Below are 25,098 nucleotides of genomic sequence, written 5' to 3' on the forward strand. Positions count from 1 at the left end.
CAAGCAGATTTGGCTATGGCAACACCCTCTATGCCGGAACCACTAAGAAGAACCTGAGCAAGCTGCAACTAATTCAGAACACCACCACCATACTCGTCTTAAACATTCCCCATTGAGAGCACATCACAGAACACCTGAAAAACCTCCACTGGTTCACCATCGAGAACACAATCAATTTCAAACTCCTCGTGCACACCAACAGAGCCCTCCATGACAGTGGACCCAGATACCTCAATAACTGCATCACCTAGTACTCCCCTTCCAGACCTCTCCGTTCATCTGAGCAGTCACTCGCCAACATACCCTGCATAAAGAAGTCATCGGCTGGAGGAAGATGTTTTACATACCTGGCAGCAAAAGTTTGGAAGACCTTACTACTTCATCTCAGACAGTTGCTAACGCTGCCTCAGTCATGAAAGGACCTCAAGACTTCAACTGATCTCTGAGGGCACACTCCTCAGTGCCTTGTTACCCTGTGGGTGAGTATTGCACATATGATTGATTGATTGATTGATTAATTGAGGAGTCCAAAGGGGCACTTGGAGTGAATATCCTGGCTCTGGATCATAGGTTGAGACTGAGAAAATTAGATGACAATCACTGTGTCCCACGAAGATACTGCTATTTATAGTTTCACATGCCGAGCCAATAGCAGTGCTGTTGAGGTGAGTGATAGCAGGCATGACACTTTAGTTTGAATAACAGTAGTCCACGTTGCACAAAGATAACTTGGTGAACTGCCAGGCTCAATAGTGAGAAGGTTGTGAAGGAGCAGGCTGAGACAAGTTGATTTTTCATCAAGGGAATAGGAATTGGGGCACACCTTCTCAGTCATTGTGAGTGGATGAGTGCAAATCCAGCAAGAGGAGAAGCTGAGGTCTTACCAGTACCTTTCCAAGAGTTTCAAGTAAGTGCTTTCAATATACAAGGAATGAAGGTCTTTTGGATGGGTAAGGGGCATGGTATGATTCATTTCTGGGCACCAAAACTCCTTTACTTTGATGAGGTACCACACTATTTACTAGACAACAAGCCTCACATCAAACATAGCCGACCAGGCCCACCGAGGGATACAGATTGAGAGAACAGTCCACTATCATGCACAGAAATGGTAGTGGAGAGGGGGGAGATTGCATCCTGAGACAATAAAGGCTGCAGAGGTGCTGAAGTTGGAGCTCTTCTCAACACCTCAGGCACATGCTGTCTCAGTTAAACAACTGGGCAGTGGGTGGTGGCCACGGTGGCAGTAGGAGACATAGTAGGAGCTGGAGTACCACAGTCCAGACATTCAGTCGTCCATTTGCAGCATCACCCAGTGGCATGGGGGACCTTAACACATACTCCTTTCTGCCTACCTATGATTGCTATTTGCCAGCTATAATTTGGGGAAACAATGAGAAGGTGAGGTGGTGGGTGGATAAGCCCTGACCCTTGGTACTGGTGACTCTCATGAGTCTGCTTTATTCCACACATTTGAGACTTGTGCTTTCATTTGTTGGCTTACTCATACCAATTTGGCCATTTTTTGTTCCCTATCACATTTTTAGGATCCTTTAGCCATCTTCACAAATTCCTTAAGTCTTCTGAATCAAATGTCCCTTCCACCCAACAGGACTTTTTTCTGTCTTCTTTAGTGAGTCCTATCCACAGTTCATAATCCAGCAAATGCTTTTTATGCATGCACTCATTTACACATTCACTCTTAGGAATATGTAAAGAAATCTGACGTCCTTGTGCTCCCACTCATCCCATGGAAGGAGTTAGGTATGCAGGGAAAGGGGACCCCTCTTTCAGTTATTTGTGTAATTGCTCCCCTGGAAGTAAGATGGCAAGTGTCTCACACTCACTGATTTCCTTGCTTATGGAAGATCCATATCCCTGCCATTGACGTTCGGGAGTGGCTGTTTAAGTGAGCCTCAAATACATTCATCAATATGGGGTTTGTGTTAAGCTCTTGACACCTCTGACTATCTTCCCCTTATCTTTGCTATGTTTCTAGAGTCCACATGCCTACACCAATAGTTAAATTCAGACTCTCCTGAGTTCTGAGACTCCCCCAGCAACTTACCTGCCAAACCCAACTTAACTAATTGCCTACTACCCACACAACACTTCCCAGTTATCCTGCTTTACCCCCAGAATACAAATGCACAGACTTTACATATAAATTTAACCACATGAACACTGTCTGACCTGAACGGCAGGTTGAGTGTTGGGCTACACTCCACCCCAGGTCCCTGGAGAAATATTCACCTTACCTTTGGTTTATGGGGTTGTTGTGTGAAGTCCAGTCCAGCTATCCCCCCATCTTGGTTGAGTGTAGGTAAATCCCAGATGAGGCACCAGACTGTCAAAAAGAAAATAGAAAACACAGATATGTCTATTTGAAATCTACACACATATATTTAGAAAATCAAGCACAGTGCAAGATAGCCATACAAAGTAGCATCATGTCCTCCGAGAAGTTCTAAACCCACATCTTTATGCATTACTTTGATAGGTTTTATATATATATATATATATATATATTGTTTTGAATGAGAGTAAAGAAACCAGAACTTAAAGTAACATGCACAGTTTTCTCATGGGAAGAAGGAAAAGGGCCCTTAAGAAGCATACAAGTGCAAGATGCCAAGCTACTCATTTTACAAATCTTACTTAAAATGTCATACAAGAGAATGGCAGAATACATCTGAAACGAGAAGGTGGAGCAGACCTGTGCATAACATGGGCACTATAAGAAAACAAGATGGCTATTATTAATCAGCATGGTGTTAGATATTGGGGTGGTGTTAAAGCAAATCTTTGTGCATTCTAACAATTGGGACTCATTCTGAGTTCAATTAAGTATGTTTAAACCACTCTCTTGTACTTCAAATGTTGTTTTTTTACTTATATAGCCTCTAAGATTTTCTGGAGAAATGCAGCACCTCTTACACCATCATCGTGTCTCTTCCATCTTCCTAGCAGCCATTCTATTGCTCATAATTGCATCACTGGAACTTGTCCTCTTCAAATTTCCTGATGCTCTAATCTTACTAGTAGAGCCCAAACTAAAGCTGTACAGAAATATCAGAAGTTGTTGCTAGGCCTAGGACCATACTGAAGTGGGACCCTTACTAAGATGAGTCTTGTGTCAAGAGTTTTATGACAAGCACTGTTAAAGCCAGTAGGGCTCACCTATGCAAGGGCTATTGGCAATGTGTTTTGCCATGTTGTATATCAGTGTGGCTGTGGTTAAGCATGGCTAAATGTTAGTGGGGTGGAGTGTCATAGAATGGAGTGGAGAAGAGTAGAGTTTAATGGTTCAATGGCAGAGAGTGTTTTGGTGTGGAGTGGCATGGGGTAGAATAGGATGGAGTGGGTTTGAGTGGATTGAGGTAGCAGGGTGGATTGGTGTAGTGTGAGGAGGATTAGATTGGAGTAGAGTGGGGTGGATTTAATGGAGTGGGGTGGATTGGAGTGGGGTAGATTGAAATGGGGTGAGGTAGATTGGATCAGGGTGGACTGGACTGAAGTAATACAACTAGGGTGGGATGGATTGGATTGAGGTGGAGTGGATTGGGGTGGTTTTGAATGGGGTGAATTGGAGTGGGGTGGATTAGACTGGACTGGAGTGGGGAGGACTGAGGTGGACTGCAGTGGGCTGGCTTGGATTCATTGCATTGGGGTGGGCTGGATTGGACTGGATTGGACTGAAGTGGATGGATTGGAGCGGGGTGGGATAGATCAGAGTGGGGTAGGCTGGATGGATTGGAGTGGGGTGGATTGAACTGGAGGAGAGGATTGGGGTAGAGTGGTGTACATTGGACTAGAGTGGAGTGGATTGATGAGAGTGGAGTGGGTGGATTGGAGTGCAGTGGGTTGGGGTGGATTGGAGTGAAATGTGGTGGATTGGAGTTGGGTTGATGATTCAATTGAGGTGGGGTGGACTGGAGTGGGGTAAATTGGGGTGGTTTGGAGTGGGTTAGGTTGGATTGTTGTGGGGGAATGGGGTGAAGTGGATTGCACTGATGTGGGGTGGACTGGAATGGGGTGAATTGGACTGGAGTTATGTAAATTAGACAGGTGTGTGGTGAATTGGATGGATTGGAGTATGGTGGATTTGACTGGAGTGAAGTGGATTTGACTTGATTAGGGTGGACAGGAGTGGAGTGGGGTGGATTGGATTGAGTGGGGTGGATTGGGTTGAGTGCGGTTGACTGGATTGGGGTGGATCAGATTGGATTGGGTGGGATGGTTTGTATTAAGGTGGATTGGATTGGGGTGGGTTGGATTGAAGTGTAATGGATTTTTTGGAATGGGGTGGATTTGATTGGAGAGGACTGGATTTAAGTTGGGAGGCTTGTGGTGGATTGGATTGGAGTGAGATGGAATGGAGGGGGTTGGATTGGAATGGAGTTGGGCATTGGAGTGTGATCAAATGGGTTAAATTGAATTGGGGTGGGTTGGATTGGAGTGGGATGGGTTGGATTGAAATGGGTTGGATTGGAGTGGGGTGGGTTTGGTTGGGTTGGATTTGAATGTGGTGGTTTTTAGTGGAATGTGTTAGATTGGATTGGAGTGGGTTGGGCTGGCATAGGGTGGGTTGGACTGTAGTGGAGTCAGTTGGACTGGAGTGTGTTGGATTGTGGTGGTTTGGAGTAGGGTAGATGGTATTGTATTGGAGTGGGGTAGATCGGTTAGGGGTGGATTGGATTGGTCTGCATTGGGGTGGATTTGGTTGGTGTGGATGGATCGTGGTTGATTGAAGGGGGTGAATAGGAATGGAGTGGAGTGGTTTGGGATGGTTTGAGGTGAGGTGAGGTGGAATGAAAAGGAGCAGGGCGGTCTTGAGTGGGACAAGTTATTTTGGATTGAAGTGGGGCAGATTGTTTTGGATTAGAGAGGGACAGATTTTTTCGGATTGGAGTGGGGAAGATTAGCTTTTGGCATCATATTTTTGATTGAAGTGGGACAGATTGTTTTAGATCTGAGTGTGGCAGATTGTTTTGGATTGCAGTGGGGCAGATTGTATTAGATTGGAGTGGCACTGGTTGGAGTGGGGCAGGTTGTTTTGTTTCGGAGTGTGGCAGATTGTTTTGTATTGGAGTGGGGAAGATTGTTTTGGATTGGAGTGAGGTAGATTGTTTTGAATTTCTGTTTTGGTGTGGGAAAGATTTTTTGAGATTGGAGTGGGTCAGATCAGAGTGAGGCAGATTGGAGTTGGGCAGATTGTTCTAGATTGGAGTGGGGAAGATTGAAGGAGGCAGTGTGTTTTAAGTTGGAGTGGGGCAGATTGTTTTGGATTGAGGTGGGGCAGGCTGTTGTGGATTGGAGTGGGGCAGATTACTATGGATTGCTGTATTGGAGTGGGCAGATTGTTTTGGATTGAAGTGGGGCAGATTGGAGTTGGGCGAATTGGGAGTATTGAAGTGTGGTCAGTTGGGATGGGGTGAGGTTGATTGGATCGTAGAGTGGCAGATTCGACTGGGGGAGATTGAAGTGGGACAGATTGTTTTGGCAAAAATGTTGACATTAATCCTTCAGAGCCCATTGAGGTCCATTATAAATAATGGTGTGCCTCCTTTTAATGCCTGCTGTGAGCAGGCGTTAAAAGTGCCAAAAAGAAATGATGCAAAGAAATCTCTTAGATTTCTTTGCACCATTTTTTTACCCCCCCCCCCAATCCTAACAGGGGAACGCTCCCTTTGCATACATTATGCCTGGCGCAGGTATAATGTAGTGCAAGGGTTACAAAGTGGCGCAATGCATGCATTGTGCCACATTATAAATTTGGCACAGCGATTTTGGCCTCTTTGGGCCACATTAGTGTAAAAAAATGATGCTAATGTGGCGCAAGGAGGTGCGAGTGGCTCTTAAATCTTCCCTAAGGTTTTTTGCACTGGCTTGTCGCAGACACCCCTATCTGCACTTCCCTCGCATACATTACCAGGGGATACCCAAAGGAATTTGGGCACAGTGTGAAGGTCAACTTTAAGCACATATTAGCTTGTGTGTACAGCTGATTGCTGCTGTTTGCACAGTGCTGCTTTGCATACACAAATGTCAGAGCAATCCTTTCGTACATCTGAGACAATATTGCAAAGGTTGTTTAGTTTTGCAAAATTTGTTGGACCTAGTTCAGCTCTCTGCTCCTATATGGTATATTAAGTATAATGATTTGTAAACTGAAAACAACTCAGTTTAGCCTTTGCAATGAACATGTCAAATTATATTTTCTTCATTTTTAGACACAAAATAATGTATCCGTGCTCTTTTTTTACAGGAGTTGGCGTCACCATGGTGCTTATTTCATCTCTAGTCGCCATTTATTACAATGTTATCATAGCCTACAGCCTCTACTATTTATTTGCTTCATTCCGAAGTGTATTACCGTGGGCTGATTGCGGAGACTGGGCAGATGAAAACTGCAGGAAGGATACTGGAGGTAAGCCATTCTGCTCTGTTCCACAATATTCTAGAACATAGTATTCTGCCTGAATTGCATTACTACCTTGGCATGATGTTTTTCAGGAAAGGATGCTGTGTAGCACTTTTAATGCACAATACTGATTAACATTTTGTGAAGACGCCATCCAGATAAATGAGAAAAGAAACTTATATGTAGTACATTTCCATGTGATGGTGAGGAAGCAGACTCGTGGTAACTTACCGGGACTTTAGGGTCTGTTACTCAAATAAAGCCTGTAGTATTGTATACTGATTGTTATATTAGATAACCTGTGTTAAGCACTATGCATGTATTCTCTTGTTGTTATTGGAAACACTCATTCTTGTGAGCAAGACAGTTCTAAGAACTTAGAACATGGAATGGAGGGTATCTAGCTAGGTTCTCGGTGGCAGTTGACTTTGAACGTCTTGCTGATAGGATGAGGCTTCCATACTCTGGACTAATTCTCCAATAAACTTGCTGAAACCCAGAAAGAAACTGTGTACTCCGTTACCTCATTTTGGCGACGAGCGTGGCGAGAACTTCACAGTCCCGAAGCCTCAAGTGGACACTCTCCACTTCAAAATAACTCCAGCTACGTGTCGACTCTGAAGACAACTACGACTCTGCACTTCTCTGACCGACAAGTGAGTCTGGGGCCAGGATTGTGGGTCAGGGAGTAGGAATACCCTATCTTTTTGCCTCGTTTGCCTGATACTTGACGCGAGGTATAAAAGCTTTAACTACTGCGCATGCGCACAGTGTCTCAGCGTCCCGGCTACACAACGAGGTGACGCTTAGCAGCTTAACGCCGCGTGCAACACCAACGCATGCCTCCTAGGCAACGCAGAGACACGTCCTTCAATTCTACAGCACGTGAATAAAGCCGTGTTCAAACAGCATCACTGCACGTCTCCCAGGCAACGGGAGACGCTCACTTCGCTGTATCTGCATTTTTATCGAAGGGAACGAGGACACGCTCAACAACTTCTTGAACATGCAGCCGAGTGTACACGCTGTCTTCGCACAATACAAAGAAACTAACAAATATTTAGTTTCTAAGTTCTTGAAGTGCATCTTTGTTTAACAACGTGGGATACAAACATAAATACATCAAACTGGAATTTCACAAATCTCAGTATATTTGTTAGGACTTCAAAATTTATTTTATTAAGACTATGTACTGCGTATTATTTTTTCTGATATCCTGTAATAATTAAGATAATATTCTCATAAACAACAAATTGAAATCTAGTTGATACATCATAATTCTGCTCAAAAATAATAATTTAATCTGGTGTATGATTATGTGGTATCATCTTTAGAGTATTTATAAATAATACCGCCAGCATGCAAAATGTACCAGCAGCACCCTTCTTCTTGGTATCTCCAGGTGAACCTCCCATTAAATGGCAGAAGTGGAAAAAGGTGTTTACGAATTACGCAAAAGTCTGTGGCACGTCTCTTAGTGCGGAGAGGAAGACTTCCTTATTAATGCACTGTCTAGGCACTGTGGGACAGGAAATATTTGAAAAACTGCCGTATTTATCAGACAATGATTCCGCTGGTCTCAATGCATATGAGATTTGTATCAAAAAACTTGATTTACATTATTTACCCAAAGTCTGCACAGTTTTGGAACGTTATCAATTCGGAAAGAGATTACAACGACAAGATGAATCAATTGAACAATATATTACAGCACTGCGTGGTCTAGCCACTAACTGCTCTTTTGGTGTTTCTTATGAAGAGCGCTTAAGAGACAAATTCATGTTGGGTTGTTCGTTAGAAAAGGCTAGAGAAAACATGTGGCAAAAAGATAATCCATCTTTGGATGAAGTAGTCTTTATGGCAAAAGCTTGTGAACATTCTAAGAACTGTGTTCAGATTTTGAAGAACCAGAAAGCTACAACGTATGAATATGATGTAGAAGAAGGGGGTTCTGTTAAAACTGTTCAAAGTAGTAAGATTGAAGTCAAACATTTCAGAGAGAAGAATGATATTAAAGGGTTAAAGTCATTTACGGGGAAATGTTTCAGATGTGGCAATGTAGGTCACATGGCTAATAACAAGGATTGTCCTGCTTGGAAAGTATTGTGTAAAAACTGTGGTAAGAGAGGACATCTAGCAAAATGTTGCAAGACAAAAACAGGTTCTAGGAAAGTTAGTGAAGTAGTTTATGAAGACACGAGCGATGAGGTTGATGTCATAAATGAAGTTGATATCTTGCAGAATACGTGTGGACACTTGGATGGTCCCCCAGAAACAATTTTGGTGAATGGTGAAAGTGTGAAAGTTTTATTTGATTCTGGAGCCAAAATAACTTTAGTTCCTAAGAGTTTTTATGATCTACACTTGAAAGGTAAATTTAGCTTACAGAAGCCTGATATCTCTCCCAAAGGTTATGGTGGTGTGCCCATTAAACTACTTGGATACTTTTGGTGTACTATTGAGTTCAAAGAGCGTGTAATACCAGCAAAAGTGTATGTGTCACTAAAAGGTGATTCTTTGATTAGCTAGTTTCACCAACGTGATTTGCATGTCTACCTTGACCCCAATGAGGTCCCTTCAGTAATCCTTAAGGATTTTTCTTCTGTTGATCAAGTGGCTGAACAAGGGAAAACATGGATTAAAAAATTCCCGGATGTTTAAAAAAAAAAAATTGGCTGTCTAAATAATTATCAACTTGTGGTTAGTTTAAAGCCTGGAGCTCAACCCAAAGTAGCAAAGTTGAGGTTGGTTCCTTTCACTGTCAAACATAAAATGAAAGAGGAGATAGACAGATTATTGTGTAGTGGTATAATTCAAGAATTAGAGGCATCCGAGTGGGTAGCTCCTGTTGTCATGATTAAGAAGGCCAATGGAGAAGTTAGACTTTGTGTAGATCTCAGACAGTTAAACAAAGCTGTAGTAGTAGACCATCATCCTCTTCCTAACATTAATTAAATGTTATGCTCTCTTAACGGTGCAAAGCACTTTTCAACTCTCGACCTTACCTCTGCATACCATCAAATAAGACTGCATCCATCTTCACAAGATCTCACTACCTTCATTACTCCTTTTGGTACCTTCAAGTTTCTCAGGATGCCTTTTGGCTTAATCTCAGCAGCTTCTGTATTTCAAAGAGCACTTGAAAAGGTATTAAGAGGTGTGGAAGGTGTTAAGATCTACCAAGATGATATCTTGATACATGGAACTGATTTAACTAAACATAACGAGAGTTTGGGAATAGTCTTGCATAGATTGAGAAACTCAGGTCTAACTCTGAAATCTGAAAAATGTAAGTTTAACATGTCCACTATTGAATATTTAGGCCATGAGATCTCAGGAAAAGGCATCTGCCCTAAATCTGCTTTAGTTGACACAATCATAAATATTCCAGCTCCAGAAAACAAGGAGGAACTAGTAAAATTTCTTGGGATGGCTGAATTTTATAATAAATTTGTACCTAAGTTTGCTGAGAGAACAAGGAACATGAGAAATCTTTTGAAGAAGGGGAGTGAATTCTCCTGGTGCGATCGATGTGATATTGAATTTCAAGATATTAAATGTTCTCTACGCAAAGCAGGTGATTTAGGGAGTTATGACCCTAACGATGAGATCAAATTAATGTGTGATGCCAGCTCAAAAGGCATTGGAGCGGTACTAACACAGAGAGCAGATGGTGTCAATAGGACAATTTTATTTTTGTCTAGGAGCTTGATAGGGTTTGAATACAATTATTCCGTGATTGAAAAAGAAGCACTAAGTGTTTATTGGGCAATAAGAAAATTAAGAAAAATGTTATGGGGTTGTAACTTTGAAGTTATCACAGATCATAAGCCTCTGAAGGAAGTTTTCAAGAACAAAGGAATTGACTTGGTGTCACACCGCATTCGCAAGTGGGTAGTTGCATTGCAAGAGTTTGATTATACAGTGGTCTATATGCCTGGCACTCTCAATCTACAAGCTGATTGTCTCTAGGCTTCGTGAACCTTTTTCTTTGGAAGAAACAGACAGGGAGTATGACAGTGTTGATGATGATTACTTTACAAGTGATGAGTTTGACCAGGATATTAAAGTATGTCTAGTAACAAACTCAGCTATCCAAGAATCGGAATGGAGAGATGAATTACTGAAAGATGCCACCTTACAAAAAGTAATTGAACAAACCAAAAGCGGATGGGGTGTTAAAATAAATTGTGAAGAAAGTTTAGTGCCTTTTTGACAAGTGAGAGATGAGTTAGCGATTACAGATGATCTGTTAGTTAGAGGTAGTACGTTGATTCCTCCCCTTTCTTTGAGGAAAAAGTTAGTTGCACATGCTCACTCTAGTCATATGGGTATCTCCAAAACCAAAGAGAGATTAAGGTGTATTTATTGGTGGCCTGCCATGGATACCATGGTGGAGAGAGAAGTAAGGGATTGTCTTTTGTGTGCCCAATCAGATAAAGTCTTAAAATGCAGGATACAACCCATGGTGTTAAGGGAGGACTCCTTAGGACCTTGGATGGATATAGATTTAGATATTCTAGGACCAGTGAAGTTAGGTTCAATAGACAGGTATGTATTGGTCTCTATTGACATGTATTCAAGATGGCCAGAAATAAAGATTGTGAGTTCAGTAGAATCTAAAGACATAATTGCCTTTCTTGAGGAACTTTTTGAGAGGGAAGGGTTTCCTTCTTCTGTCCTTACTGACAATGGCGTTCAATTTACTTCGAAAGCTACAGAATCCTTTTTGAAAGATAGAGGGATTAAGCACAAAAAAGCTGCTTTATATCATCCCGAATCTAATGGGGTGGTAGAACGCTTTGTCAAGGTTCTTAAAGAAAGTATACAATTGGCACAAAGACAAGGTAATAAGTGGGAGAGTGAAATAAAAAAAAAGGTGCGTGAATATCGTTTGACTCCACATTCCTTCACGGGGGTGACTCCCTTCCGTCTGTTTAAAGGAAGCTTACCTTGCCATGAGGTAGCTCCTGGATGGGTGCAAGAGAAACGTTTGTGTATTGATCCCCTGATCGGTGATGTGAATGGATGGAGGAACAAAGAATGGGGAAAAAAAATCAGAGGAAAAAATTGTATGATACACGCAAAAGGGTAAAAGAAACAAGGATAAAAGTTGATGATTGGATAAAAATAAAGTCTCTGAGAGTTGGAAAAACACCTAGCAAATTTCTAGGTCAGTTTAAAGTTGTGAAGCTCTTTAAAAATGCATTAAAGACTAATTATCATAAAATATGGAACTTAAACAGAGTAGTAAAATGTGGTATCCATAGTTCAGATGAGTTAAGTGAGTCTGTCACCCTAGAGCCAAGTGTATCTGATACATTTGATAGTGGGTCTCACATTGTTTTTGATTCAGCAAAGAAGGTGGGTTCCAGACCTATGAGATTAATTAGGAGACCTGAGAGACTACGAGACTATGTATAACTTATTATCATTATTTTTTTGTGTTCATTACTGTTTTCTTTTGTAAGTTTTTTTAAGTCTGTAATGTAAGGGAGGTGATGTAGTATTGTATACTGATTGTTATATTAGATAATCTGTGTTAAGCACTATGCATGTATTCTCTTGTTGTTATTGGAAACACTCATTCTTGTGAGCAAGACAGTTCTAAGAACTTAGAACATGGAATGGAGGGTATCTAGCTAGGTTCTCGGTGGCAGTTGACTTTGAACGTCTTGCTGACAGGATGAGGCTTCCATACTCTGGAGTAATTCTCCAATAAACTTGCTGAAACCCAGAAAGAAACTGTGCACTCCGTTACCTCAAAGCCCTATTTAGAATCCTGAGTAATCCAATAGGGAAAAGGCCATACAGGAATATAAACGAAAGACAGGCACTCTTCTACAACTCTTCACTTCAGAGGTGTTGGGAGAGTTCTCCGCAGTAAGCAAACTGCGAGAAATTCAGTATTTTTCCCACCCATGATGTGGAACAGGAGCTGATATGCTGCTCTATGGATGGGAAAAGAACTGTACAACAAAATTACAGTGGCTTTATACTTACTAACTGCTTTCACCCTTTCGCTGCTAGGCCTCCCCTATCTCCCTATTGCTGAACTCTTTTTTGGCTCTTTGGGGTAGTTTGCACTTAGGCCTCCATTACTTTGTATGCAGCTATCCACTCCAAATTTTGTGTCCTTTTTTTCCAACATCACGAGCAATCTAAATATTCCCATGGTTTGTGGATTCCCCTGAAGGGGAATGAGAAAATAATGAAAATATTGCAACATTTTGCGTTTATTAAGAAAATAGGGGGAAAATGCTCCAGATTAAAGTGTCTTTTTTTCCAGAAAAATGGCATCCAGGAACGGTTAGTTATACTAAAGCCACCATCTTCCCAGCTTTTTGAAACATGCAGAGCTGAACTGAAAAAGAAAATGTACAATAGTTGTAGCATTTTCCTAAGAGGTAGCCTTTTTTCCGTACCTTTTGTGCTCTGAACCTATTTCCTGATTGCGGTGAAAACCAGTATTAAGGGTTAGCCAGTAAAGCTATAGAGTTCTAAAAAGTAGACAAAATTCTGAATTTAGTAAGGGGTCATGTGTGTAGGTCCCTCAAGGGGTTCCTAAGCAAAACAACTGTTGAAGAAAAGTATAAAATGGAAATGACTAGGAAAAATGGGCATTTGTGACTACATTTTCATCTGTAACTTTTTGTCACAACAGCAGATTCACAAACGCAGTATACCATTATGTCTGCTTCTAGACCCTGCTAGTTGCAAGGATATATAGGGTTTATATGTTCTCCAAGAACCCAAGGTACCCAGAGAAAACAGCTGAGCTGCACCCTACAATGGGTTTTCATTGAGTACCAAGTATACACCAATTCCTACAGCAAAATAGGCGGAGTAAAAAATGAGTGTCAAGGAAACTTTAATATTTCTGAAATGCGCACAAGATATAGCGTTCAGAAGCAGTGTTTATTTCCACATCTCTGTATTTGTGGGTACCCATACTAGCGTATGATTTGGAAGGCATTTTTTAAAATGTCATCTTTCATATAAAATAGATTACATTCAAATCGCACAAATGCAGTGAAATCCAATTGGTAATAACAAATGTTCTACTGTTCAATGCTCCTACAAGTCTCCCAATAGAAATGGTACCTCACCTGATTGGGTAGGCCTAGTACCAGCAACAAGAATGTGACGTAACGCAACATGGACGATTCACATTTTTCCATCGCAAACTGACCTTTTTTCCCAACATCAGTAGGTCGAGATTTTGGTCTTTAGCTGAACCAGCACCTAGGACTAAACACCTATGGGTATCCAGGGTGGGCTGACTTGCACAGCTGTAACCGCGTTTTTCACCCATAATCCACGGCACAACTCAAACATTTACTAAAATAACACTGCTTCCTCATATTTATGTGAAGGAAAGTTCTGCAATCTGCAGAGAGCCACAATTTATTTCCACCCAACATTCCTACAAGTCTCCTGATAAAAATGGTACCTCACTTGTGTGGGTAGGTCTAGTACCCATAACAAAGAACGGGCCAAAACACAACATTGACGCAGCACATTTTTCCCCCAAAGACTGGCCCCGTTTTTCCGATGTGGGTAGCTCTAGGTTTTGGACCCTAGTTCAGCCAGCACCTAGGGAAACCTAGCCAACCTGTACATTTTTGACAACTGGACATTGAGTGGTATCCAGCCTGAGCTGACGAAAACAACACTGTTTCCTCACATTTCTGTTATGGAAAGTTCTGGAATCTGCAGGGATCTACAAACTTCCATCTACCCAACATTCACGCAAGTTTCCTGGTAAAAATTGTACCTCACTTGTGTCGGTAAGTCTAGGGCCCACTACAGGAAATGGCCCAAAACTGAATGTGGGCTCAGAGCATTTTTCCTCCAAAAACTGACCCTCTTTTTCCAATGTGGATAGCTCCAGAATTTGGACCCCATCTCAGCTGGTGCCTAGGGAAACCTAGCCCACCTGTGCATTTTTGAAAACTAGACATTGAATGGTATCCAGCCTGAGCTGACTTGCATGGCTCTCACCAAGTGTTTTTACCCAGAATCCCCTGCAAACCTCAAACATTGACAAAAAAAACACTGTTTCCTCACATTTCTGTTATGGAAAGTTCTGGAATCTGCAGGAGGCCACAAACTCCCATCCACCCGACATTCCCCCAAGTCTATTGAGAAACATGGTACCTCTCTTGTGTGGGTGGACCTAGTGCCTGCACAAGGAAATGGACCAAAACACAACATGGACTCAGAGCATTTTTCCATCGAAAACTGACTCTCTTTCTCCGTTGTGGGTAGCTCCAGAATTGGACCCTGTCTTAGTCGGCGCCTAGGGAAACCTAGCCAACCTGTACCTTTTTGAAAACCTAGGGGAATCAACAATGTCATGATTTCATTAGGTTTGTTTTTACCCAAAATGCCCTGCAAACCTCAAACTTTGCCTGAAATCAGGCATTTTCTTACATTAATTTCTGTGATGGAAACTTCTAGAATTCACAGAATTCCTACCAGTCAGCATTGCCTAACCTGTGCCGATAAAACTGCTGCCCTACTTCTGCGTCTGGGCCCTAGTGCCTTGACAGGGACGGATCAAACCTAGGACAATGGGAGCCCTTGCATGGAGACTCCTATTGACCTCGTTTAGATCTGTTCCTGTCACTTTCGCTAGGCCCAGCCACACAAGTGGGGCTGAGTTTTTATCCGCACTGGTTGGGTAATGCTGGGTGGTAGGAATTTTGTGGATTCCTGTGGATTCCAGACTTTTCCATCACAGAAACATAGGAAAAATCTGTGACTTCAGGAAAAGTTGAAGGTTTGCAGGACACTGTGGTTAAGAAAATGGTGTAAGGAGCATCTGAAGCACACCACACTGGACTTCCACCAGATACCTACTTTTCAGATGTGTCTGGTAGGTTTTTTCAGTGGGCAACCTACACAAACCCAAAAAGTGCAGCCGTTCACCATTGTAAGTGGGACAATATTGAGAGTTAGACAAGCTCTACTGACCCATATGCAAAATCAACACACAAAAAGAGTCAAATGTCCTCCTGCTTGCCATTGGGATGAGATGCTTTAGTCTGCGGAGGGGTGCAGAAAGTCTGTTGCACCCTTCAGTTGGGATAGGGGCAAAACCATGTCCATAGTGGTGGGTGCTCCCACACCTCTATTTATTTAAATTCCCTGGTGTCAGTGGGCTGTATACCCCCCCCAGGGGGGCAGATCAGGGGTAATTACCCCATCTGCCCCCAAGTGGGGCAGAAAGACTTTGCCCCCATATATTTGGGGTGGGGGTTTATTAAAAAAAATCTTCCCTGGTGTGTACAGGGCTTTCTGCCCCCCAGAGGGGCAGATCTGGAGTAATAATCCACATCTGCCCCCAGAGGGCAGAAAGACGGTCCCCATTTTTGGACAATGGGGGCATTGTCATGCCTGTTTTGGGCAGCTCCCACCTCTAGACTTTTCTAAAAAGCATAATCCCTGATGCCTAGTGGGCTTTGCCCCATCTGCTCCCAAAGGGGTGGCAGAAAGAATGTGAACTTTTTTTTCTGGGTGAGGGAATTGACAGGCCCATAAAGGGCAGCCACCTTCTCTACACTAAGAAAGAAAATAGTCCCTGGTGCCTAGGGTGCTTTCTGCCCTCCTGGGGGGAGCAGATTGGGGACTATTCCTTCCATCTGCCTCCAAAGGGGGACAGAAAGACTACTCATTTTTGGGGTGAGGCACTGACATGCCCATAGTGGGCAGCCCCTACCCCTATTCTAAGAGATAAACAATCCATGCTGGCTAGGGAGCTTTGTGCCCTCCGGGTGGTGGAACAAGGGATATTGTGCCCACCTGCCACCCAGGAGGGGCAGAAAGACTGTTCTGGTCCATAAAAATAAAGTGGAGCAAATGCTCTTGCCCCAGGGACCGCTGCTTCCTCCCTGGTGCCTAGTCCCTGCTTGGGGATCGCCCTCCTGCAGCAATCCCTAAGCAGGGATCTACTAGCAAAGGGTGCCATTGTAAAGGGGCCGTTCTTCCATTTTCAGTGATACCTTTCCTGTCTGAGTAGGTGCTTTGGGGGTGCTTTGGGGGCTGAGATAGCCCTGCGAGCACCTAGACAGTGAAAGTTAAATGACCCAATTGGCTCATTTCACGTTTACTTTCAGTGAAATTATGCTGGCGCGCCATGAGCACATCAATATTTCACTGAAAAGAAAGAAACAGCCTCAGGAGCTGGGGAAGCTTTTTCCTAACTCCAGAGGTTGTCTCTTTCAGCAGTACATCTGTCTGGTGCCTGCACCAGAGGGATTTTCTGTATTGTATGTGTGGGCTGCTGGGAGCTATCCAATGCACAAAACCACCTCAGTCAGGCGGCTCCCAGACATCCGACGCAACAGAGTGGTTAACTTAATACTTTGCCGGGACCCTTACAGTTCAGTTCAAAGCAGCTTCCCCATCAGGGAATTGTATGTACTGTACTTGCTTACTGAGTCTTCCAGGCACTCCAACAGGCAAGTGGCACACTGAAACCATAGGTTGGGAAAGTTTCTTTGAAGACTAGAAGGCAGCCATTGTAACTAGTATCATAAAGGTATAATTAAGGTAACTATAGTGTCCTACCGCTGACAGTGTGGGACAGCATAACAATTTCCGGTTCGTGCTTTTTTCACTGCGCAGAATGAGGAATTCTTTTCCTGCAGTGCAATTTACTTGCAATACTCCTTTTCTTAATTCCGGCAGGTGGATGTAAAAACAATAGATTGCCAATAGTTTTGCACCCTCTTACCATGAATTAAAAAATAAAATGGACTTCACCCACCTCCACTTAACACTTACCAGTGCCCTGGCACAGTCACAGTACATATTGCTGTGACAGCTCACCAAAAGCAGGCATTGTTTTGACGACTGTCATTGAGTAATTTCAAACTGGAATCCCCCCCAGCAAAACATTTTTCAGAAAGTGCGTTCCAGCTTACCTGCCCTAGCAAAATAGTCTCTCCTATAAAGATGCCTTGAATCATTTGAATTTCTTTTCTGTGCACTTCAGTTTAGGAAGCCACAGACAAGGACAAATATCATATAAATTGAATCACCAATGAGTAGGCATTAGGAAATGAAGGGAAAAGATTCATAAAGCGTGCCTGACACTGAAGAATTTGGCTGCAGGGCACATAGAGGAATTGAGAGGATCAAAAGAGATAAGTTGTTAGATGTTTTTCAGAAGGTAAAGTGATCATAAATTGATTGCAAAGAAATGGGGTGCAAGGTCAAGTGCTTGGCCACCAAAAATCATATGGAAAGCAACCTCCAAAGCAAGATTCCCTGACATGAGGAACTCAGAGTAGGTAATTGGAGTAGGGTTTTGATGCGATTAGGGAGGTATGTGATGAATTTCATTCTGAGCTAGCAGCGTCCATGGTTGATGAAAGCCAATGACAGAGACAAAGGGAATAGAGCATTTGCCAATATTGTGCAAAGGAAGTTTCTAAAGATGAGTGGAGATAAATGAATGGAGTCTAAAAATGAGGGGTTCAGATGCATTCTCATACAAACTGAAGTCACTTAGACGGGTAGGCAATAATGCCCAGTTAAAAGGGAAGTACTATAGTTCAAGCAGGACATGAGTACTTATTCTACCATCTTTCTAAAGGAGATTAGAAGCTAAGGAATGATTTTCCTGAGTATTGGAAGAAAGCAGAGGAAGGCAGCAGCAGTGTGCCCACTTGAGTAGAAAAAGAAAGGGAGCAGTCAAAAACGACTTCCAAATTTCTGCACAAGGGTGTTCCCTAATTCAGAGGGCCACAAGGAGGAAGGCTGAATTGAAGAGGCGATTCCAAAGAATTGGACTTAGTTTTGTCATGGTGAAGTTTGAGACAGATGTTTAACATCCATTCAGTAACACCTTACAAACAACAATAAATAAATCTATCTTAGGTGTTATTGATGTTATTTTTGATACAATAAGTAGTGTATTCTTGGCATAACACACAAGCATGAAGCCAAAGGAATGAATAAGGAAGGTAAAGAGTATAAGATGGATCTTGAAAGCGTGGGTCTGAAGTAGGAACCTTAAGGGACCCAACAGGTAATAGGAAGAGAAGCAGCAAGGTTGAAGATGAAGAGTTTGAGTGTTACTGGATAAAGCATACTTCATCCAAACTAGAGCTTGTGCACAGAGTCCACAGCTACAATGCTGCACAACAGAGGTCCTATTTCCTTTACAAGGTAACAAAAATACAAGCAATCTTCCACAACAAATTGATAGATTTCCCCACACATTTCAGCAGATTTATCACCTATTGTCATTCAATTATGCCATTATCATGGAGTGCTTGCCTTTATGATCAGATAAAGTGAAGTTAAACGAGTCTGAATTTACAATTGCCCATTCTCCAGTCTGATTATCTGTACTTTTACTGATGCTTGAACCATTTTGTAGAATACTGGGTTTTAAATCATGTACGCCAAATCAAAGATAACAAATGTATTAGATTTCACTCCAACTATTGAATACCTCCAAAGTTGATTTGTTTTGCATCAATGACATAATGCCAATCACAAAATATCGTCACACATAAACATTATGTCAAAAATATTGATCCTAAAATATCATTTTCCTATACCTATAAAAGTAAGTATAGCAATACCCATAAGAAATATTAACACTAATATTGTTAACAATATATTAAATATCAATTGTTCCGTAAAAATATAGTTTAAAATAGTAAAAATTAAATATTTTAAGATATAACATTAATATAATGTAAACTAAATATATTTTTGTAACATTTAATAATATATATAAATATATACTTACATGAACAATAAAAATATAGTTTACATTATATAATTTTTTTTGTGTTTTTTTAAATTTCCTACAATATAACTTAAGCATATAATAATCACACACGTTATATAATTAATTATCAATTAAATAATTAATATTGATTAAAAATGAATTAATAATGAATTATACTTAATTAACTTCCCACCCTGTACCCCTGCAAACCTCACAACATGCTACAACATTTTAAATCACTATTGAAAATTAAGTAAAATGTTATAAATAACTTAAAATTATAAACTATATTTAAAAACAGTAACAACAATTATATAAACAATATATAACATATACAATTAAAATATGAACTAAAACACATAAAGATAAATAAAAAGGATATATTTTACAACTATACTATTAAAAATGATGTTAACAATACTTATATTATTAAAAATGATATTACTCACCTGAAAAATCAATATGTTTGTCTAGGATATCTCTGCATCATGATATTTATAGGTCACAATATTAAAAACTCGATATTTATATAACTTGATATTTATAATCTGATATTTTGCCCAAATACCTTTGTTTTTCATTGCATTAAGCAAAACTTTTCTGTTTTACTAGCCATTTGGTATAAATAGGTAGATGGCTGAGCCATGTAGATAGTATAAGATGCCTATTACAAAAGTTAATTTTTGTAGATTAATACTAATTAAATTACCCCTAAAATTCATATTCCAAAAACGAAATAGACTGAAATTGTTTAACTGCATATATGAGATGCAAGGACCTTCCAGTTAGGTATTATGGAGGTCATTACGATGTTGGTGGTTCCATGATCTCCATGTTGGGAGTGGAAGTGATGCAGGCTGGCAGAGAAGACAGCAAGGTTATGACCATGGCAGTATTCACAACAGAATACAGCCAATCCACTGGCGGCAATGCCAGTGCGGTGAGGCCACCACAGATGTCAGGAGGCACCTTCAGGCTGGTAAAGACCATGTTACCGCCGGACAGATTACAAAGTTGCACACTGCCAAGGTTTCCGCTGTGGTCGCATCACCACAGAAACTCTGGTGGAAACCAACAGCATAAATGGAGACACCCACCTATAGAAAGCCACACCCGTCTAGAGCAGCCATAGAACCCGATCTACACAGCTTCCTGCTGCTCCTGCTCACCCAACGACTCAGGAACCAGCTAAGACGGCAACTGCAGCGACAGTGAGCATACACACTCACCTGTCACTGTTGCAGAATGGCTAGGTCACGACACACACACAACATACACATCCAGAACAGGCGGCAAGGGTGACAAATCCATATACTTCTACACTGACACACACATTCACACACTGCGATATACACACGTGCACAGACTCAGGACATACAACACGGCCAACACACACTACCAAAACACATATCGAGCCGCAGACACACAGCTCCGGCACTGTCAAACACAACAGCACACAATACCAGCAAACTATACAACAACTGCAACATCTCAAACTCACCGTCAATACTCCACAACACACACCCCCACCTGACAATACATATATATTACACAACGTAAATACACCATTGAACCAAGACACACATTCACACAGCCATACAACGAGGCATATGTCACACCATGCAAACACACCACACAGCGTTTCGGACAAACAAATCACTACACACATGCACACACACAGTACAACCACATAAGGGCACACCACACTCCAAATAACAATAGCCAACACAATCAATGCACACAATAGCAACCTAAATGTATGTCTCACACACATACATGCCCAAAACACCATACCCAGCCATCACTGCGGGACAAATGCAAAGCACACACCCACACAAGCAGCTGAGACACAACAGGTAGCACAACCACCACACACATAACACACTCACACAAAATATGAAGCAGGCAAGACCATAACAGCCATGAGGAATGGAAGGCAGGACAAAGATGATAATGTCGGAACCAACATCTGGTTGGCCCAGATGTATGTCAATAAATAATGAAAAGAACAGATTAGATATCAGTATTTACAATCATAAAAGGCCCTGGGCCAGTCCCAAAACCGAAAGAGCAACATGCCCAGCTGCCATGTCAGACTGCCAGAATTTGACTCCTGACTGCTAAATTACCTCCATGGGTAGGGCCATAAAGGGGACAGGCATGCACCTCAGGAATTGGGGCGCAGAGGTGGGGTTTTGGGCCTAGATTTGGGAGAGGGTCTTTGGGCTTGGGAGGTGGGGGTTTGGACGTGGCTTAGGGGAGGGCTGGGAACACTTTGGAGGGGCTGACTTCTTGGCAGGGGGAGGGGCATGGGAACTTGCAGGGGAGAGGGTAGGGCTTGGAAGTGGTAGGGCTGGGTGAGAGAGGAGTAGGGAAAAGGTTCAACTCCGGACAGGAAAAACATTTTAGACACACAGGGACGGTCATGGCAAAAGGGTTTGGGAGCAGAGGGGGAGGAAGTGATTGTAGGAGATGTCTTGGTGGAAGTTTTGAGTGCAGGTGTGTGCACGGAATGCTTGTGTGTGGTGAGTGTCTGTTGGGTGGGTGAGTCTGGGAGTTTATGTGTCTTGGGAGGAGGGGGTGGAGGAGCTGAGAGATGCCGTGCTGGATAGGTGAGTGTCTGTTGGGGTGGTGACTGCACATATGGTGGATGTGCTGCATGTGGGTGTGTCTGTGGTTGTGGTGGCTGTGGATGTGGTGACTGGGGTGGATGTCTGAGAGTCTGCTGTTGTGCTGACTGTGGGTAGAATTGGAGTTGTGGGTGGGTTCGTGAATGGTGATGTGGTGTTTGTTGCTGTCTCAGGTGTAGAGTACGTGAAGGTGGGAATAGTAGGGGAGTCTGTCCAGGTAGTGGGTTTTGGTGTGTCTCTAGGTGGGTGTTGTCTGTGTGCCTGCCAGTGGTCGGTGTTGTGGTGCTTGTGTTTGACTGCGGTATCCTTGTCTGTTGAAGTGGATATATGCTTTTCTGTCTGTGTGCTCTGGCTGGGACAGGGAAGAGGGGTGTGGGATAGGGTAGAGGAAGATGGAGGGGAGACGGAAGACAAAGGGTGACTGACTGCCATCAGTGTGGAAGCCAGAGCCTGATAGGATCTCTGTAGGCTAGCCAGTGCACCACGAATGCCCTCTAGGAACGCATTGCTCTGCTGGTCTTGAGTTACAAGTCCCTGGATGACATTCACGATGGTTGACTGACCAATTGAGATGGACCTCAGGAGGTTAATAGCCTCCTCACTGAGGGCAGTAGGACTGACTGGGGCAGGGGCAAAGGTGTCTGTGGTGAAGGAGACGCCTACCCTCCTGGGTGAGCAAACATGGACAACTGGGTGGGGAGCTACATGGAGGGTGGTAGTAGTAAGGGGGTGGCAGACAACGATGGTGCTGGGGTGGTCCCAGATGGGTCCACCATCACCAGGGCGTGTCCATTGGAGGAGGATCCCAAAGATGATGATACGGAAGAACCGTTCTCCCCCGTGGCACTCCCCTCATCCTCAGGGCCACTGCTTCCCTCACTGTCACTGTCGCAGCACTCTGGGTCCCGTGACCAGCAGCATCCCCACTTGTCAGTGCCCCTTCTCCTTCACCTGCTGATGCTGATGCACACAAATATAGAGAGAGAGAAAGGGAGGGACAGAGAGGGAGAGAAAGTGTAATCACATTTCTTACATATACACATGTAAACATGCACAACTGCAGGTGAACATGACCAGGCTATGATATGTCCTTCGGCTTTACACATATCCAACATCATGTCACATCATGTTACTACTATCCACCCCTTCATGTCATCCCTCACACCCACATCACACTCTGAGTAAGTTGATACGCCTGGACAAATCCACCAGAACACCTGAAATTCATGTCAGCATGCTACTCATGCCATTGCAGAAGTAGATATATCATGCATATTCGAGATCCTAACTCTCCATACTCCTATCACCTATTGGAAGAGCAGGTGAGTGATCACAACACATCATACATGTCCTGACCAGTCCATCTCAATTACTAATGTCCCTTAAAAGTGTACCCAATTCGCATCCCAGTCAGCAAATGCCATACACATCACATTGCTGGCGGACCCCCTTTACATGTATGTCAACAAGGGTACCTGAACCGATGAAACCAACACAAGTGGCACTCCCATACAGGTGACCATTGATCTGTACAATACATGGCATGACATTCACACAATCAAAGAGGAAACTCTGCACACACTAAACACAGATACACCACATAACTTCATTATTGCAAGTGCAGCTGCAATGGCCTTCATAGCACCCATTACACATCCTTAGGCAATCACTGAGTGCAGTGTCACAACAACTACACTACAGGCAGCCACTATAGACATCATAGGCCACTGAGTACACCAACATCACTCACACCATATCTGACATGTGATTACCTGTGCCTAACTCAAGACTAGACAAATGTCACACAGAAATGACATGTATACATGATTTACACATGGCCCTACAGTGCATTACAAACATCTTCCAGTTCAACACATACCTGCTTTCGACATAGTGGTACAACAAGACCATCACTTCATTAGCACATAAGTGATGCAATACAGAACCCTCACCTGACTGGACACATCAGCTAGACCAAGGGTAGCATAGATTGTCCTACTGCACATGGTGTGCACCCAGTTAACCATTGAGCCATGATGTGGGCAGCATATTACCAAGGTTACAAAGAAATTGGTAGGCCATTTGCACACATACTATTGACATTGTATATTGTGTAAAGCTGGCTCTGCCAACACACTTACCTTCTCTAAAACCCATCCATTTGGACAGAGATGAAATCCCACATGTCAATCACATGGAAAAGCATTATGATTACGAATACACAAATCAGACCCCCAAAGTAGAATGTCCCTTCGTTGCTACCTTCACATACCCCATTGAACAGAGACGAACGGACAATAGGGTTACAACGACAAACACTGATATGTACTGGCCTAGACAGCCCATATCTGTGTTGTACTTGAGATGGCAGCCTCAAATGGACTCCAGACCTGTATCAGTAAAAGTTATGTTTTGAGCATGTACCAAATAAGTGACTCAACCTGTTGCTACAACAGGTGAGCAGCACAGATGGGAGTGATCAGACACCTTAGATCCACTGACACACATATGCAGAGAAATGGACCAGGATAGGGTAAAAGGGTATGGTGAAACTCCAGCTCACATGCATAGGAATGGCAACACATGCCATTGACATTAGGGCATCTCCACATGCAGTCAGACTGATGTATTAATACATGATTTCAAAACTTACACTTAGCAAACCACGATGCTAGCTCCACATGTCATACACTGGCAAGGTGGTACCAACTGATTACCACTAGTCTAGACACATTTGTCAGCTACAACATCGTCACAGAACGTACACGGAGACATCAAACAACATACAACCAGAGCCAAGTGCCAGGTAACAGCCAGTACTTACCCCTCTGTGGCTGTTGTGTTGCCCTCAAACACACATCCACCTCAGGGTAAGCCACCGCCAAAATGCAGGCAATGGGGGGGGCAGTGTCCAATGGGCACCCCTCCTTTGTTGGGAGGACATTGGCAACTGGGCCTCTGCAGTCTTCTGGGCCCAACATCTCAGGTCTTCCCACAACTTGCGACAATGAGTGCTCTGACAGCTGTTGACCCCCAAGGCCCGCACTTGCTTGGCAATGGCAAGCAAGATCCCTTTTTTTCTGATGGGCGTTCACCTGCATGAATGACACAGATAAAAGGAGAAAGTCATGTACACATGCACCTTACCAACAGTAGTTGACACAACACAACTTTAACAACAAGTAAGCACATATACCCATTCTACCTGCCCACACACCAGTACGGTATACCACATGCATGCATCTCACCCACAACAGTTCACAAGGCCAACTCACCGTCACACACAACAA

At 42.8% G+C, this 25,098-nt stretch overlaps 1 protein-coding gene across 2 annotated transcripts in view; it reads left to right on the top strand.

The window, feature by feature from the left end:
- Positions 1-25,098, top strand: part of LOC138264458 (sodium- and chloride-dependent neutral and basic amino acid transporter B(0+)-like) — a 245,105-nt gene that overhangs the window by 58,633 nt on the left and 161,374 nt on the right. For both annotated transcript variants that reach the window (XM_069212544.1, XM_069212545.1), the window contains exon 4: positions 6,269-6,430. In XM_069212544.1, coding sequence (XP_069068645.1) covers positions 6,269-6,430 — 162 coding nt within the window. The remainder of the gene's footprint in view (positions 1-6,268; positions 6,431-25,098) is intronic.

This window comes from Pleurodeles waltl, chromosome 2_1 (genome assembly GCF_031143425.1).
Source record: "Pleurodeles waltl isolate 20211129_DDA chromosome 2_1, aPleWal1.hap1.20221129, whole genome shotgun sequence".
Classification (NCBI taxonomy): Eukaryota; Metazoa; Chordata; class Amphibia; order Caudata; family Salamandridae; genus Pleurodeles; species Pleurodeles waltl.